At 43.5% G+C, this 14,698-nt stretch overlaps 1 protein-coding gene across 3 annotated transcripts in view; it reads right to left on the bottom strand.

Annotated features, from left to right (window-relative positions):
• Positions 1-3,207: 3,207 nt before the first annotated feature.
• F13A1 (coagulation factor XIII A chain) overlaps positions 3,208-14,698 on the bottom strand; it is a 63,494-nt gene continuing 52,003 nt past the window's right edge. For all 3 annotated transcript variants that reach the window (XM_055705403.1, XM_014276575.3, XM_014276574.3), the window contains 3 exons: positions 12,529-12,689; positions 9,383-9,519; positions 3,208-5,424 (listed from right to left, as the gene is read on the bottom strand). In XM_055705403.1, the coding sequence (XP_055561378.1) occupies positions 5,280-5,424; positions 9,383-9,519; positions 12,529-12,689 (443 nt within the window). In that variant the 3' untranslated portion in view covers positions 3,208-5,279. The remainder of the gene's footprint in view (positions 5,425-9,382; positions 9,520-12,528; positions 12,690-14,698) is intronic.

Here is a 14,698-nt window from a genome sequence, read left to right on the forward strand (position 1 = left end):
CGAGCATTCGCAAGGGCTTCCTTTTATTCTCAGATCAATACTGTGGATGCCAGATAAACATAACAGCATTTGGGCTGGGCTGCAGGTGACTTAAGGAGAATGGCAAGCCCAGCCCGGACCCCCTCACGGTGCACGCTCAGCCACGCTGTTGGTTTGCAGCTGCTGACTGCCTTGCTGTGCCCAGGCTTCCACCACCCACCCACCTTCTGACTTCCCTTTCCCCATGACCCACCAGCCTTGTGGACAAACTTGCTCCTGAGCCTAGCCATGGCCACAGCGCAGGCTCACTGACCTACCTGCGAGGTGACTCCCTGTGCTGCCAGCCCACCTCCAGTGACGGCCAGAAGGTCTGCCTTCTGCCACCACTGCCAGGCTCTCCTGCAATACCCTACATTTAGGGAACAAAGCCTTGGGGCCTTCCTCTCTTACAGCTTTCTCTTCCCTCCCCCAGGAATCTTCCCTTTGCATCTTTTTGGCCATGTTTTCCCTCTTTAGCATGCAGCCCTTGTTTTCTTTCTTCAGTATTCAACTCAGCCTTTTCAACTTTGCCTTTAAGCACTGAGTAAATCCCTCTCACCTGCATGTCAAAACCCTCTAGCTTCTTTCAGGCACCGTCTTCCATTACAGGTGCTACTCCAATACACATTTCTCTAATGCATGTATCACATCCCTACTCAGCACCAGCTATTGTGCCAGCTCCAATATACAGGTCAATCCCTCTCATTCCATCAACACTCACAGCATAGTTTGACTTTCCTCTTTCATAATGGGGCTATTAATTTTGATTTGAACAAGCTCAGACACTTTCCCACCCCCTCTGACCTGGTTGTCTTCCTCCATTGCACCATCACTCAAGTTTAAAAGCTAGCACGAGCACCAGCAGCCACAACCTCTACCTCCTCCTCCTCCAGGAAAACAAGGACAAACAAGAAAGCAGTATGCTGAGGAAAGGGCAGTATAAGTCCCCAGCAGGAGAAAAGGGTGAACCCACTTGGCAGAGCATTTATTAATTAGTTTCAGTTCAAACCAGTTATCACTGGTAGTACCAATCATTAGAAAAAACAATGCTTACTCACATTCTCTCATTTTGTTCCACAAATAACGTCCTGCCATTGCTGGTGAAAGGTCAGAGCTTGGTGATAAGGTAATAGCACAGGCATCAGGACCTGTCAAGCTTTTCCCATGCTTTCTTTAGCTGTAAGCAATTATCTAATGACCTGATATCTGCTATTGACTTTGCTTTAGCTTTTGTTTTGCTTTATCCAGTTGCATGGTGAAATGTTCGTTGTTACATGTACTTTTTGTAACTGGTACACACCAACAGTAGGTAGTTATTCTGTGTAGAATGAACTATTTATGACCCCAAAATAAAATGCAGCATAAAGGTTCATTAGCATGGGATGATAAGAGGGGCCCTGGCAGTACAGGTATAGGATGACATTGGCAGCCTCGGGCTACCAATAGCTCACCAGGGGTTCCTCACTGGCCATCAAAGGGTGCAACATCAGCAGGTGGGTAAGACAAATTTTAGATGTAACGAAGGAGAACAAACAACGAGTATCCAGCACATGAAAAATGCATCACATACAGGGAATTTGGATCTACTGTGGAGCTGTGAACCAATGAAGATGAATCAATGAGATGTGAATCAATGAACAAGGTGTGGAGCATATTAGTAAGCGTGTAAGAATGACCTCGCATAAATCATAGGGTGAGAAAGAAGAAATTTTCAATTGTGCTTATCCCAGCAAGGACAAAGAGAAACTCTCTCCACTAATGTCTGACTCTACTTGGTGGAGGACCTGGGACACTGATGACTTGCTGTTACACATGCGCCCACCCCAGACTGAAGACATCAGAGGGGCAGTGTAGTGGCGCATATATAAAATGAGAAAGGGGAGTACACTAGAAAATTTACTTACATCAGTTTTACCTGATATAATTTGGAATATAAGTGCTAGTATCATTGTAATAAAAACACAAGAATATAATTTCATCCTGATTATCTCAGCTAATAATAATTCTTTGATTAGACTACTTTTAACAAGACTAACAATATATTCTTCCTAGTTCTGCCTGTAAGGTGTGTTTTGATCATAACAAGACTTTGGATGTGACAGATTGATGGAAATTGAAGCAACCTGCCCCATAGCTTGGATATACAATTTGGTAACAAATGAGGTGTGCTTTCAGGAGCACACAGACTTTTGTCTGTACTTGGCTTCTCCGAGCTACTGGAGTGTGGGATCTGTGGAGGCAGGGGTTTGGTTTTGAACTTTTTCCTCCCCAGTCCATCCCTGAGATGTGATGGTTGGCGTGAGGACACAAGTTCACCGCACTCAAAAGAGACCCTCAGCTGAAGAGTATGAACTCCAGCTCTTTTCCAGTTCAAAGATCCTCCAGATCTGGGGTTGCCAATCTGACCTTATTATCGATTAATTATTCTCTATGTGTACCCATAGTGCTATCACTGAAGAAGCACTCACTGCTTCTTCAGTCAGATTTTACCCATGATTCCTGCAACAGCTCATGCACAGGGTGATGAGTGGCTGAAATCCTAGAGACCACCCTCATTTTGTCCCTAACTTTTTTGTGAGAAACTCTGTATGGAGTGAGCAGGCTGGTGATGCCAAGGGCTGTTGACATCCCTGGCCTCTATTCCCAGTCATCACTTCTCTTTGCTTCAATATATCCCTCTATAAACTATCAATAAAAATAGTTACTGTCTCCTGGTGAACATCGTTCAGCTTAACTACTGTTAGTAAAATGGCTTGAAATATTTAGCTGAGAGAAGCACAAATGGGATGTACGTAAGGTTTAATTAGGAGTATACTGGCCACTTAATGGGCTCTGACATGTTGGAGCAATTTCCAGGGGAATCTGGGGATTCTTTTTGCTGGCACTGTGGCACATATGATCTGGAAATTGTCACCTTATGTAGTCAATTGTTAAAACAGAAGGGAAAACAAAGGCAAATAGTTAAACTGAGCCTACTTGTTTGTTCGTTTTATTTTTTGTTTTGCTCATTTGAATAAAGATAGGGTTTTCTCTTTAGCACCAAAAAAAAAAAAAAAAAAAAAGACACCTTTATTAACATGGCTCAGAAGCAAATTTTTAAACTTTTACAATTAAGATGCAGCAAGGGGTGTCTATAGTGCTACTATGTAGAAGAAGTGATTGATCAAAATGCAGAACACAAGACACAAGTGCAATCACACATGCTTTATTTTAAATTCTTATTACAGTGTAGTTATAAAAAAGTCTGCAATGGAAAGAAGGTTTATATGCAAAAGCAAAAAATGGATAATTTTATTAGAAGATGTAGACTCTGGTAGGACTGCTTAATTACTTAACAGAGATTGTCACCTTGCATTTACCACATGCTGTTCAGTCCCTTGTACCCTGGAGGACTTATAGTGGCGACTTTGACATTGCAGAGTTTCTGATGTGGTCACTCAGGCTGTAGGAACTGAGTGTGTGCCCATGCCTGAAGCGAAAGCCCCCAAAAGCCTGGTGTTCTTGGATCCAGGGGTACTCACTGAGCAAATGAGGTGCAATGAATCTTTGCTTAGTTCAACATACTTTAGCAAAAGAGCAGCCTGCATTTCTCCCCTCCCAGGACTTGCTTATTTTTAACAGCTGGTCACAGGTTTTGCAGGAGGCAATGCATGGCAAGGAGAAGAGCAGAAGGCAAGACACGTCCCTTGCTTTCTCACTAATGAGACCACAAAATGACAGGGCCATACAGTACCGTAAAGCCACAGCGTTTAATGAGCATGAGGCTCCTTTTAACTTCTTTGGAAGCTCAGTTGGTTCACCTGTGCTGTTAGTATGGGACATGCTCTTACACACTGCAGCCCGTGGAGAGGAGTTGCTGCAGCTTGTGGAAAAAGATCCAGAGAAGGATTTCAGGGGAGATGAGAGATGAACGCACACCCCTGCCTCTGCTGCTGCCCTAGCACAATGGGGTACACGGCTTATGATGGAGCACTACCCAGCACAGAAGACTAATGGAAACCACAGATTCAGAGCAGCTTCTGGGCCAGAAGGTCCTCAGGGGAGGAGAGATGCCTTGGGAAGCCCCACTGCATCTCACAGAGGAATATGCTGTGAGACAGGCAAGAAGAGACCCAGCTTGTGGAGTTTCTGACTCTCAGGATACATGTTTATTCCTTTTCCAGCTGAACTTCTGTCCTTGCATATTCCTGGGGTTGCTCATGTAACAGGACTTCATTCTGCAGTAGCCGTGATTCCTGGGAACTTTCTGGCATGGTTTAATCCAAACTCACCCGCAGCTCCAGTGCAGGATATTTGCTAGGCTTGGGGGGCTGGCAGGGGAAGACCCTCAGGCTGCCCCCTCCATTCCTCTCTCTTTCACCTCATTTACCAGCTGGCAGAGCCTGGACTGCTCTGGGGCAGCGAACCCCCCGAGACACACATGTGTGGGGAAGTGGGGCTACAGGGTGGGTTCAGGAGAGAAGAAAAGGCAGAAGAGGATGAAGGGAGAACACACCATACACAAGAGATGTGATCAGGAAATGCAAGCTTGGTGTCATGAACTCTGAGCAGGGGCATGGAAAACTCTGGATTTTCATCAAGCAAAGGAGGACAACATATCGACAGCATATGGGGTGGGATGAGGGCGTGAAATACAGCAGAGAGTATGTGTGGGTGTCTGTGCATGTGAAAGAGTAGGGGGAAAAGCATAGGGAAGCCACAAGAGGAAACAAGGAGCTGGGAGTATTTTGGAGATAACACATCCTGAGAGACGCTTGCAGCAAAGTAAGCTCTCCATGAACTGGAAAACTGTAACATTGTAAGATAAAGCAGTCCCTTTAGCTAGAAATACCTGTTTTTATTGCACCCTGAATGAGCTACCATAGGGTGTGTAATTCTATCTAAGAATTTATAACACTGTGTTCTTCTTTTTTTCCTTTTCAGTGAAATATCAGGCCTTAATTAAAACTAAAGTTCAGGCTACTTTGGTGAATGGAGCTTTTCAGATTCCCTTGCAGCATAATGTAAAAGGCCATAAATACAAGTGAACTATAGGAATAATATGGTCTAGAATTGCCTTTAATTGCATGTATCTAATTTTAAATCATTCACTGCCCAGGTGCTTTTTCCAGTCCTACCAATTAGTTTTCTTTATTAAGTAATGTTCAGCACAAGGATGACTAAAATAACAATAAACAGATTTCTACCTCTTCCCCTGTACCCCCCATCAACATGATACTTTGAAATATGACTAAATGAGAGATGAAGGCAGGCACCTTGGTTCACGGCTTCTGAATCTGAACATTCAGCTCACCATACACATGCCTCAAAGCATCACAATTTAGGCTTGCAATCAGCTTTCGTAATCCTGGTTTCTTTGGGATGCATTTTACATCCCAGATCAAGGTAGAGTTCATTGGGATTTTCCTGTAGGGAAAAAGGAAAGTAACAATATTGTGATCAGTCAGCCAGTGCTCTCAAACTGACCCACAACTGGAAAAACTGAGGGCTGGCAGTATAACATGTCTCAAATTTTTTATGTTTCACTCATTCTTATAAGCATCCTATAAATTATTCCCTCCACCTTCTATTCCTCTCAGAACTGACTCTGTCAAAGCCTTTTCTAGCCTTTCCTCCAGGCTAATTTTAAATTTCCAAAATGAATCCATTTTCCTCTGCCTCCTGTCACTTCCTCTCACAATCACTTTCAGAATTATCTTCTTTGCAGCTCACATATTTTTTCTACTTTATAATTAGATTTTTCCTGTTTATTATAGCCTATAGCCTGTTGATGATTCCGTAAATGTTTAAATAAGTCCTTGTTATGAAGTGTCCAGGGCACTGGCATGCAAACCCAACGCAGCGCTGATGAGATGCTGAGTCCCTCCACTAGCTCCTAGCCTGAACCACCCTGCCACAGTTGTAACGTCAGCAGATCTCCTCACTAGCCACTTCAGATGACTTCTTCATGTCCATACAAACAAGTCAAAGTGTTCTTGGGAGTCCTGCTGTTAGCAGTTACTCTTTTGCATTATGTATGATTTGATAACTCATATTATAACACAACTTTATTTTGCGCTGCTCTTGATTTTCAGTTTTTGCTACAATTAAGATGCATGAAGAGCCTCAGGTATTGGGTTTCTGTGCTTCCTTGGTGCTTTCACTATGTTCTGTGTGCAGGTTTTGAAGGATGATGTTGAGTGATTGATTACGTTTGGGGGATGTCAGGATACAGTTGCTGCAAAGGAACCAATGAAGAAGGTGGCATAATAGGGAGCTATTTATAAAAATTACTGTTCTTTTCTTCCGCATTAAGTAAGAGGGTTACAAATTTAGCCAGTGTTCTTATCTCATATGGTTATGGGATTCTGCAAACAACTGAATAAAGTGAGAATAAAGTAAGCCTAAACTTTAGCCACTGTTTCAAATTCTCATCAGGTAGAATTTGGCCCTCAGACACCATGTCCTATGCGAGGGTCAGGGCAGAAATCACTGCTCAGGTTTAACACAAGTTGCCACAAAACAAGCAACCTTAACTAGCTCAAAATGAACTAGCCTGGGATCCTCCCACCTGAATATTTGTTTCAGTGCAAGCCTGTCCCTTCTGAAATGAGCGGTATTCTAGCTCTTTAGAGGCTAGCTTAGGTATGGCACTGCATTGCATTTTTCATATACAGTCATAAGTACCCTGGGGCATGTACCCAATTTTAGAAAAGAAAAAGCAGAGGAAGATCATATTTTTGGTGTGAGCATGTGCAGACAGCTTCTGGCAAGTGTTCTCCCTTTTTATCTTTGTTCTTTATGAGAGATATTCTGTTCCCCTCAGCTGGCCTGCTGGCTCCATGAAATGCCCTCTATAATGGCAGCACGATAAAGCAATGACTTCAATTGCTATACAAGGTTAAATACCTTTTTGAATTTAGAGTTTATGGGAATGATCTGCAAGGGATTATCTGTATGGGAAGTGAAGAAGGTATTACACCAGTCTGCTGTGCAGCAAGGTTTGGTCTGCTTTCTTGAACACTCGGGGGCCAGATTCTCTAAGGATGAGGGCTTGAAGGTCTCCAGACCACATCTCCACAGCACCCCAGTGAGAAAGGGTAGCGCTACCACCTCTGATTTACAGTGCTATCATCTCTGCATAAAATAGATGCATATATTTATATATGTGTGTGTATCTGCAGGAAGACAACAGCCGTGCTGGGAAAGCAAATCCACCTTTTCCTGTTTCTTTACTGCCCTACCTCCAAAACGACTTGCTTCTTGAATGCTAATATTAGCTAATATTAGCTGAGCTTTGACATGTAGAAACACCCAAAGTTACTTACCTGCTAGTGTGAATGCATGCTTGGCTAAAATCCTTTTAACACAATCCATCACTGCCTGGTTAATTCTCATTTGTCATGCAAAGACTATTCCCCATGTAGGACTTGCTGCTGCCAAAGGCTTTTCCACAAGTCACGTTCCTCATTTGTCTGAGGCTAATAGCTAAACATCACTATGTGTGTCTATCAAGATATATACATATATATATATATTCTTCATGAATGGTCAATACTGAAGCCTCCAAGACACTTCATTCCCAGAATAATGTTGTATCAGCTGGATCACACATACCTGTTTTGTGGAGTCACCCAAGTGATACAGAAAAGCTACCTTAAAAATACAGAGAGGTCAAAAGTCTCATCCCCACAAAGAAGTGCAAAAGCCACATCCCGTATCTGACAGTCCCTGATGGACAGGGAAGTGGTGCAAGGGTGGGGAAAGCCTAGGATAGGTTTAATTCTCTTTGCAAACGGAGTAAAGCCACCCTGATCTGATTTTCCTGAGCGACAATTCAGTGATGAATGGTTCTGTGTAATATGCTGAGCCACCACCACACCAGAGCCATTCATCACTTTGAATGCATGGAGGCAAATGTGATTATTATTTAAATAAACTACAACTGCCCCCTTTCTGTCCTCTGTGTGTATAGCCTGCACCCTTCATTCATCTTAGAGAAGTTAAATCTTAAAACGACTAAGCTGATCCATTTCCATTTTAAATGATGCCAGAGGCGCTACTGAAAAGGGGAAAACACTGTGACTTGAAGGGAAATGATGTCTACTCCATGAGTCATTTCTCTCCCTAACTCCTGTGCCTTTGATGCACCTGACAACTTCTGCATCCTTCAAGGTGAAAGCAGCCCACAGCAGCTTTTAGGATGAGAAGGATGCAGAACAACAGGGGAGGCTGGCACGGCTGGGCAGCAACCAGGGCTATTGCTGCAACTTCTGTAACTGCAGACTGTGCTGAGTCATGTTCAGCAGCATCTGTGACACACCACGTGCACAAAGCAAGCATGGTATGATGCCCTTTCACAGTCATTTTCCTACCTAGCTCCACTCTGGAGACTGGTTTTGATCTTTTTATCCCTGGCCCAGGTGCAATCAGGCTCAGACCTCTCCTACTGGCTGCAGATAATGCTGACAATTTATGCAGCTGCTGAAGCACAGGCAATTTTTCAAACTCCTTTTGCACACACCTGGGGACCGTCAGCTCAGGTAATGATAGATAACACCGCTTTGGCTGCCCAAGACTAAGCAATGGCTGCAAAATTTTCTAAGGATCTCAGTTGTATATCCCAGAACTGGCTAATGCTGAGCTTATAACACTGAACTCAAGTGGAAAGAGGGTTTAGGAAACAACTTGCTTAGCATGTGGGTACCACCGTGTCAGCACGAGGTGCAGCTCTGAGTCTAATGAAGGTGGCTTTCCTTGTCCTCCGGCTTGGGAGCACTCTGTGCCAGGGCAGCCCTGTGCAGTGGTGCTACCGTGGGGCAGCTGTGTGCTCGCACACATGCTGCACCCATCCCAGCGGGCTCTGCTGCATCCAACACACATTTTGTGTATTGGCAGAAGCTTGCAAAGATCATCTGAGGTACCTGAACATCTTGTATAACCACAATTAACATGAGTGGAGAAAAGCTCTTTTTGAAAAATAGCACAGGACTTGATTTGCAGATACTGAGTGGTGACAAACTTTTCACATGTAGGATAAATCTTTCTTTCCGTGATAGCGGCTCATAGGTGCTATTGTCAAGCACTAAAAATAACATAATACAGTGAAAAAGTAAACTCAGGCTGCATTAGCAACTACCCATCACCACTACTCCTTCCTCCAGCACTGGTACTGAACAGATGAAATGCTCTCACAGTCTCTCTGGACAGCCTGACTTCTTCTGAGTACTGAGACCTATAGCTCCCCTGTGTATTGAATTGTAAAGTAAGGAGAGAGTGTCTGAATTGAATTACTCAGTGCAGCATTTAGTTAAGTGTCTTGTGTGAGCTTTCTCCTGTGAGCAAGCGGGGATGAGCTCCCAGCTAGTTGTGCTTTCTTCCCTACCTGAACTCCTTTTTCATCGTTCTCAGTATGCCAGGTCCCTCGAGGCGGAGAGTGACGTTCTCCAGGATTTGTTTCAGAGGATTGGTGAATTCTACAGTCACAGACATTTCTTTACCAGCTACCAGCTCACCTTGGGTCTGCAAGACAAGGACAGGACAGCACTCCACAAGCTGATAATAATAAAAAGCCCCATGGTGAATTCTGTAGGGTTAAATATGCATGACTTGCAAGGAAGGAGAGGAGGGGGAACGGAGCACACAGCAAAACTGCATGAGGCAGATAAAGCCTAGACAGAAGAAAATTGTTGGATGGGCCCGTAGGTACCACTGCAGATTTTTCTGCCCATTGCAATTTTTCCTCAAGCCACACAACAGGTCGAGAGGCAGGCCCTCATTTCCATAGAAAAACTAGACATCTACATGCACAGCCCTGGAGCTGAGTGTCCAGCTGAGGGCCAATCCAGCCGAGGGGGCCTCTCTCCCAGATCCTGCCCCTCTCCCCAGGCTCCTCACCAGCACTGAAGTGCAAGGCATCAACTCAGGACATAAGCTCCAGAGGAGAAGGGCAGGTCTGAATACCCTAAATTAGAAACACTGGGTCATATTGCTTGCACCCCACAAAAGTGCTGTGTCCGTCTTCCCCCTGCCTTGCAACTGCCTCTTGTGCTCTGAAGAGTTTCCAACACTGCACATGTGCTCCACGTAGACTTGAGAGCCAGTTGTCTCTGAAAGTCTTAAGACAGCCAAAACCCAATACATTTTGCACTGGAAAATATTAAACTGTGAGACTAATCAACAGTGATCACATTGACTTCCACATGTATTCCAGTACGCAGCTGAAGGGATCTGCCTGTCCCTTCAGATCAGTGCCAGTAGCAGAGCTGCCTGGAAAACACCTCCACATGGACGTGTTTTTAAAGAAAGACTACATGCATGAGGATTTGGGTTATTTTTTCCCCGCTAGAAACACAGCATTTCTCACAGAATATAAAAGGCTAAGGCAAGAGTTTTTAACTTATGGCTGGCAGATCCCAGCTAGCCTATGAACTACTTTAAAGGGCCTTGAGAAAGGTAACTAAGAAAAACAAGTATGTTGTCAACAAATTTAAAGTATTCTGCAAGCCCTGCTGCAAATTTTTAAGGAGTATGACAGCTGCAAAAAGTTGGAAAGACTCTGGTCTAAGGGATCACTCTGCACCAAATACCAACACACTGCCTGTAATAAAGGATGAGATACTCACAGCTAAGCTCTCAACAGTGTTTGACCACCTGAATTTGCAAAAAGGCACCAGTGGCATTTTCAGAAGTCTTAGCCCAATTAGAGGTCTTATGTCTTCCTTACTTCCATTGCCCATTTAAGATCACGGTTACATGGGAGGATTCAAAATCATCCTGAACTCCCACACATGCCAACTGAGACCATGATAAGAATTTGCTGAGCTTGTTTTTGTAACCTGGTGTCAAGCTAAATTACAATATAGTGTAATTTCCTCAGCTGTTAATTCTGCCGATCCCCTTAGACCAACAGAGAAAGATCAAAGGTGTATCCGAAGACGAGGGGAAATAGTTTTTTTTCATTCTTCTCTCTTACTCTCACATTAAGAACTCATCTGCCAGCCACACTCAGTGAAGAAATGTGGCAAGAAAACTAGGGAGATATGTTTCCTCAGATTTCTTAAAAAAACCATAAAGCAAAGTTTCCTGTATAAATACATAGGTATATACACATGCATGCATACACTTAAAAAAATCCAGCTATTAAAATTTCAGAGTATCTTCACACATCAGAAAGAAGAGACAAACTCAGTTTTAGTAGAAAACATGGTTATTGGACAGCAACCTATCTTATATACTAAACATCCTTTCTTCATAACAGCAGGGAGGATAAACTATTTTGAAGCTGAAATTGGGGATGCTGTACAAGATGTTCTGTTAAGTATTGAATTGAAAGAACTTTCCACTTTAAACATTCGGTTACTGAAGACAGAGATTTGAAGCAGAGTTTATCTGTCTTGCTTACCTCCTCTCTAGAATGCTCAATAAACAAAACCCCTTTAGTTTGAAAATACCAATAATCCGATCAGATCATTGTGACATTTTCGCAGACCATGAAATTGAGTGGATTTTTTTGCAAACTTCACTGTAGTTTTGATCTATGCTTTTTAAAAAGCTTTTTCTGCAGAAGGCTGCAGTTACAACATAAATTATTGTATGGAAACCTGAACACTGGTTCAAATAAATATACAGGAAGAAAAAGTTCTATAGACTTCGATTTCTTTGAAGGTCTTGAATTTTAGGAAGCAGCATTCGTTAGATATAAAGCTTCCTGAACAGTTGTTCTGATGGCTTTTTTTTAGCATTAGGAAAAAAGTAGATCCAAATAACATCGTTCAAGGCAGATGAAGGCTGAGCACTTCTGAAAATGAGGCAATTTATTTGGAAACCCAGTTATCAGTTGAGAACTCTAAATCTCAGCCCTGCCTTTGCCATACAACATACGGTCCTTTTCCTGTCACAAACATTACACTTCTACATTTTCATAGGTACCATGCCATCACTGTGGTAGAAATTCTTGAACGTTCAAGGAACTCCACTGACCATATATTCACAGAGTGGCAGCAAAGCACTGAAATTCTGAAAGCATTGTCCCAAATCAGTGCTGCCCATTGAGTTTGGAGAAACTTTCCACAACACCTGCAGGAGCTTTCCAAACAAATTTGCCTCAATAGAAGTGCCCTTCGTTCTTCAGCAAGAGGCTTCTGTGCTGTGTTGCTTTAAATATAACGGACTTCTGAAATAGTTGTAGACTTCAGTGACTCGAATGAGTAATCTCTCTTACCCTTTGAGTTTCTCCAGCTTTCTCAGATCATTCCCCCTCCTTCCTCCATTGAAGCCACTTCAGCTCTTTACTACCAGTGATGCTAGCAGCCTCAGACTGCAATGTAGGGATACTCGGTACAATATAGAAGATACCTATACATCCCCATACACTCCAGCCAGCTGCTGCTTTACAAGGCCCGTGGTAGAATGTGCGCACACACATACACCCCTCCATCCCAGAAGCCAACATGACAGCCTTGCACCGAACAGCCCGCGTGCAGCATGGTAGTCATGCCCCTCCATCACAGTCTTGAGCTACCGAGCTACCTTGATCCGCAGGGTGGGAATTTCCAGGACTGTCGCCTTCTGCATGGCCAGAATCTTCCCTGTTTCATTGATCCGTGCCGTCACAAAGAAATGAAAGGAGGCTTGGTCCAGCAAGTCACTCAGGTATTCACTCGATTTGATCACAACATCAAAAGCGCTAGCTGAGGGGGAAAACAGGAAAGAAAAAAGAGATCTGAAGCAATCTAATGGCTAAATGCTCCCCCCATCCTGGCCAGTGCCAGTTACACGAGTGTCTTAGTGAAAAGGTGGCCCAAAACCAAAGAATGGCTTTGATTTTTTTGCCCAAACTATCTAAATTTCTTTACTTCACCATTCTCCCTCCTGTCTTGCCCTCTTTCCATTTAGGCTGTGAGCTCCCTGGGGCAAGGGCTGGGTTTGTGCACAGCCTCTCCCAGTGCCCCTCAGCATGAGCCCAGGTCACTGTTGAAGGCTTCTAGGCACTACCACAAAATAAGTGAGAAGCAAGACCGGCAATAAATAGCTACTGGGCATGAAGTTCCCAACCAATTTTGAGTGTCACCTCTATAAACATCTGCTCTTTCACTTTATTCCTGTGCTTTCTCTGCCTCTCTTCCTGGCAGAGGGATGATGTCAGGGATGCCACCAGAGCAGCCACTGTGGGGTGTGAGACCATGCAGGCTACCTGGGAGATCACCTGCCCTCCATGGCACGTCTGGATATCTGCCTTTGTCCTATGCTGGATATGCCTGCAAATTTTAGCAAGAAGGTCCTTCTGTTGCAAGCGTGCCCTCCGGAGAGCTTTCACGTGCTCCCTGACAATAATTATTGAAAGGAACAAGTCCCCCTAGGCTAGATGGTTGAGATGCAGGGAATCATTAATTTTAACCATATTGAACTGCAATTCCCAGGCTAACAATGGTGTGAGAATGTGATGCAGAGAAGCAGACCTGCTAAGTGACCAGGCAGAATATATAGCCCTGCAGCTCTTACCTCTATAAACATTTATTATAACCCTAGTAAACATATCAAGATCTCCCATCTGTTAACTGTGATTATTACTGTTATCCATTATTTGTACTGTATTTGTGACATAGACTGTACACACAGAGATAATTGAACTCAATTGGGTAAATGACATTCACCCCTTTTCACTCTTTTGATCCGCTCACATCAAAACCAGCTCCTTGATTTGGTTTCAAAGCTATTCCCTTGGTGACCACCTGACCTGGATTTGCCAGGCCAGCCTTAAATTTACTTGATGTGCTCACCCTCCCTCCCTCTCACTCTGTATTTTTTGTGAAAGAATTTCCCATAATGCCCCAAACTGTAAATTATAAATCAGGCAAGGTATTTCTCATTTGTGTGAAGTAAATAAATAAAATAGTTACAATCCAAGAGAAATGTACTTCACAGTGGAAGGAAAGATAAACTTTTCTGTTTAAATTTAATCACCACAGGAAAAAACCCCAGATTAATAGAATTCTATTTCCTTAGCACTGGCTGTGCTGGTAAGTTGCCAGTACCACTTACTGCACCTGGGAAAGCCAAGGGAGACACGCTGAGCTGCCCTACAGCCTTTCAGAAAAACAGAGAAAACTAAATATAACTGAGTAGATGTGAGAGCACCTTTGAAGGCACTGCAAGGTTTAAGCTATTCAAATCCTCAAAGATGTTTTCAACCCACACAATTCCTTTAATCATTATTCTGAAAATCGTGCATTCACTTCCTGTTGGAAAACTTCGTTTGCTTCATTCTTTCAGTAGCATGGGCTGGAAGAACACCTTTGATACAACTTTCCTGTGTTATAATTTTTTGTTACTTCTATATATAGACACACAGTTCTTGCCATGAATGAAGCCTACAAACTGCTTGAGAGCCTCGGCAGGTAACCTCCCTCACACCCCTGACAGAGTATTCTCACACAGTTGCAAATGATCACATTGCCTCCCTTCACACTGCCCATCTGCTCAGGCACCGTTCCTGATCGCATGCCTGCTCCTTTCCAAGGCAAAGGGGAAAGAATTCATGCTCAAGTTTTATGTATCACCTTGAGAGACGATGGAACCTGTGAGGGGTATTTGCAGGACAAAGTGCTCCACAAGCAGACGACTGTAGCTCAGATATAAGCTAATTTCCACCTTGAAAGGTGGGAATACCTTAAAACATGTCTCCTTGCTCAGAAGCAAT

The sequence above is a fragment of the Falco cherrug genome, chromosome 3 (assembly GCF_023634085.1).
Source record: "Falco cherrug isolate bFalChe1 chromosome 3, bFalChe1.pri, whole genome shotgun sequence".
Lineage (NCBI taxonomy): Eukaryota > Metazoa > Chordata > Aves > Falconiformes > Falconidae > Falco > Falco cherrug.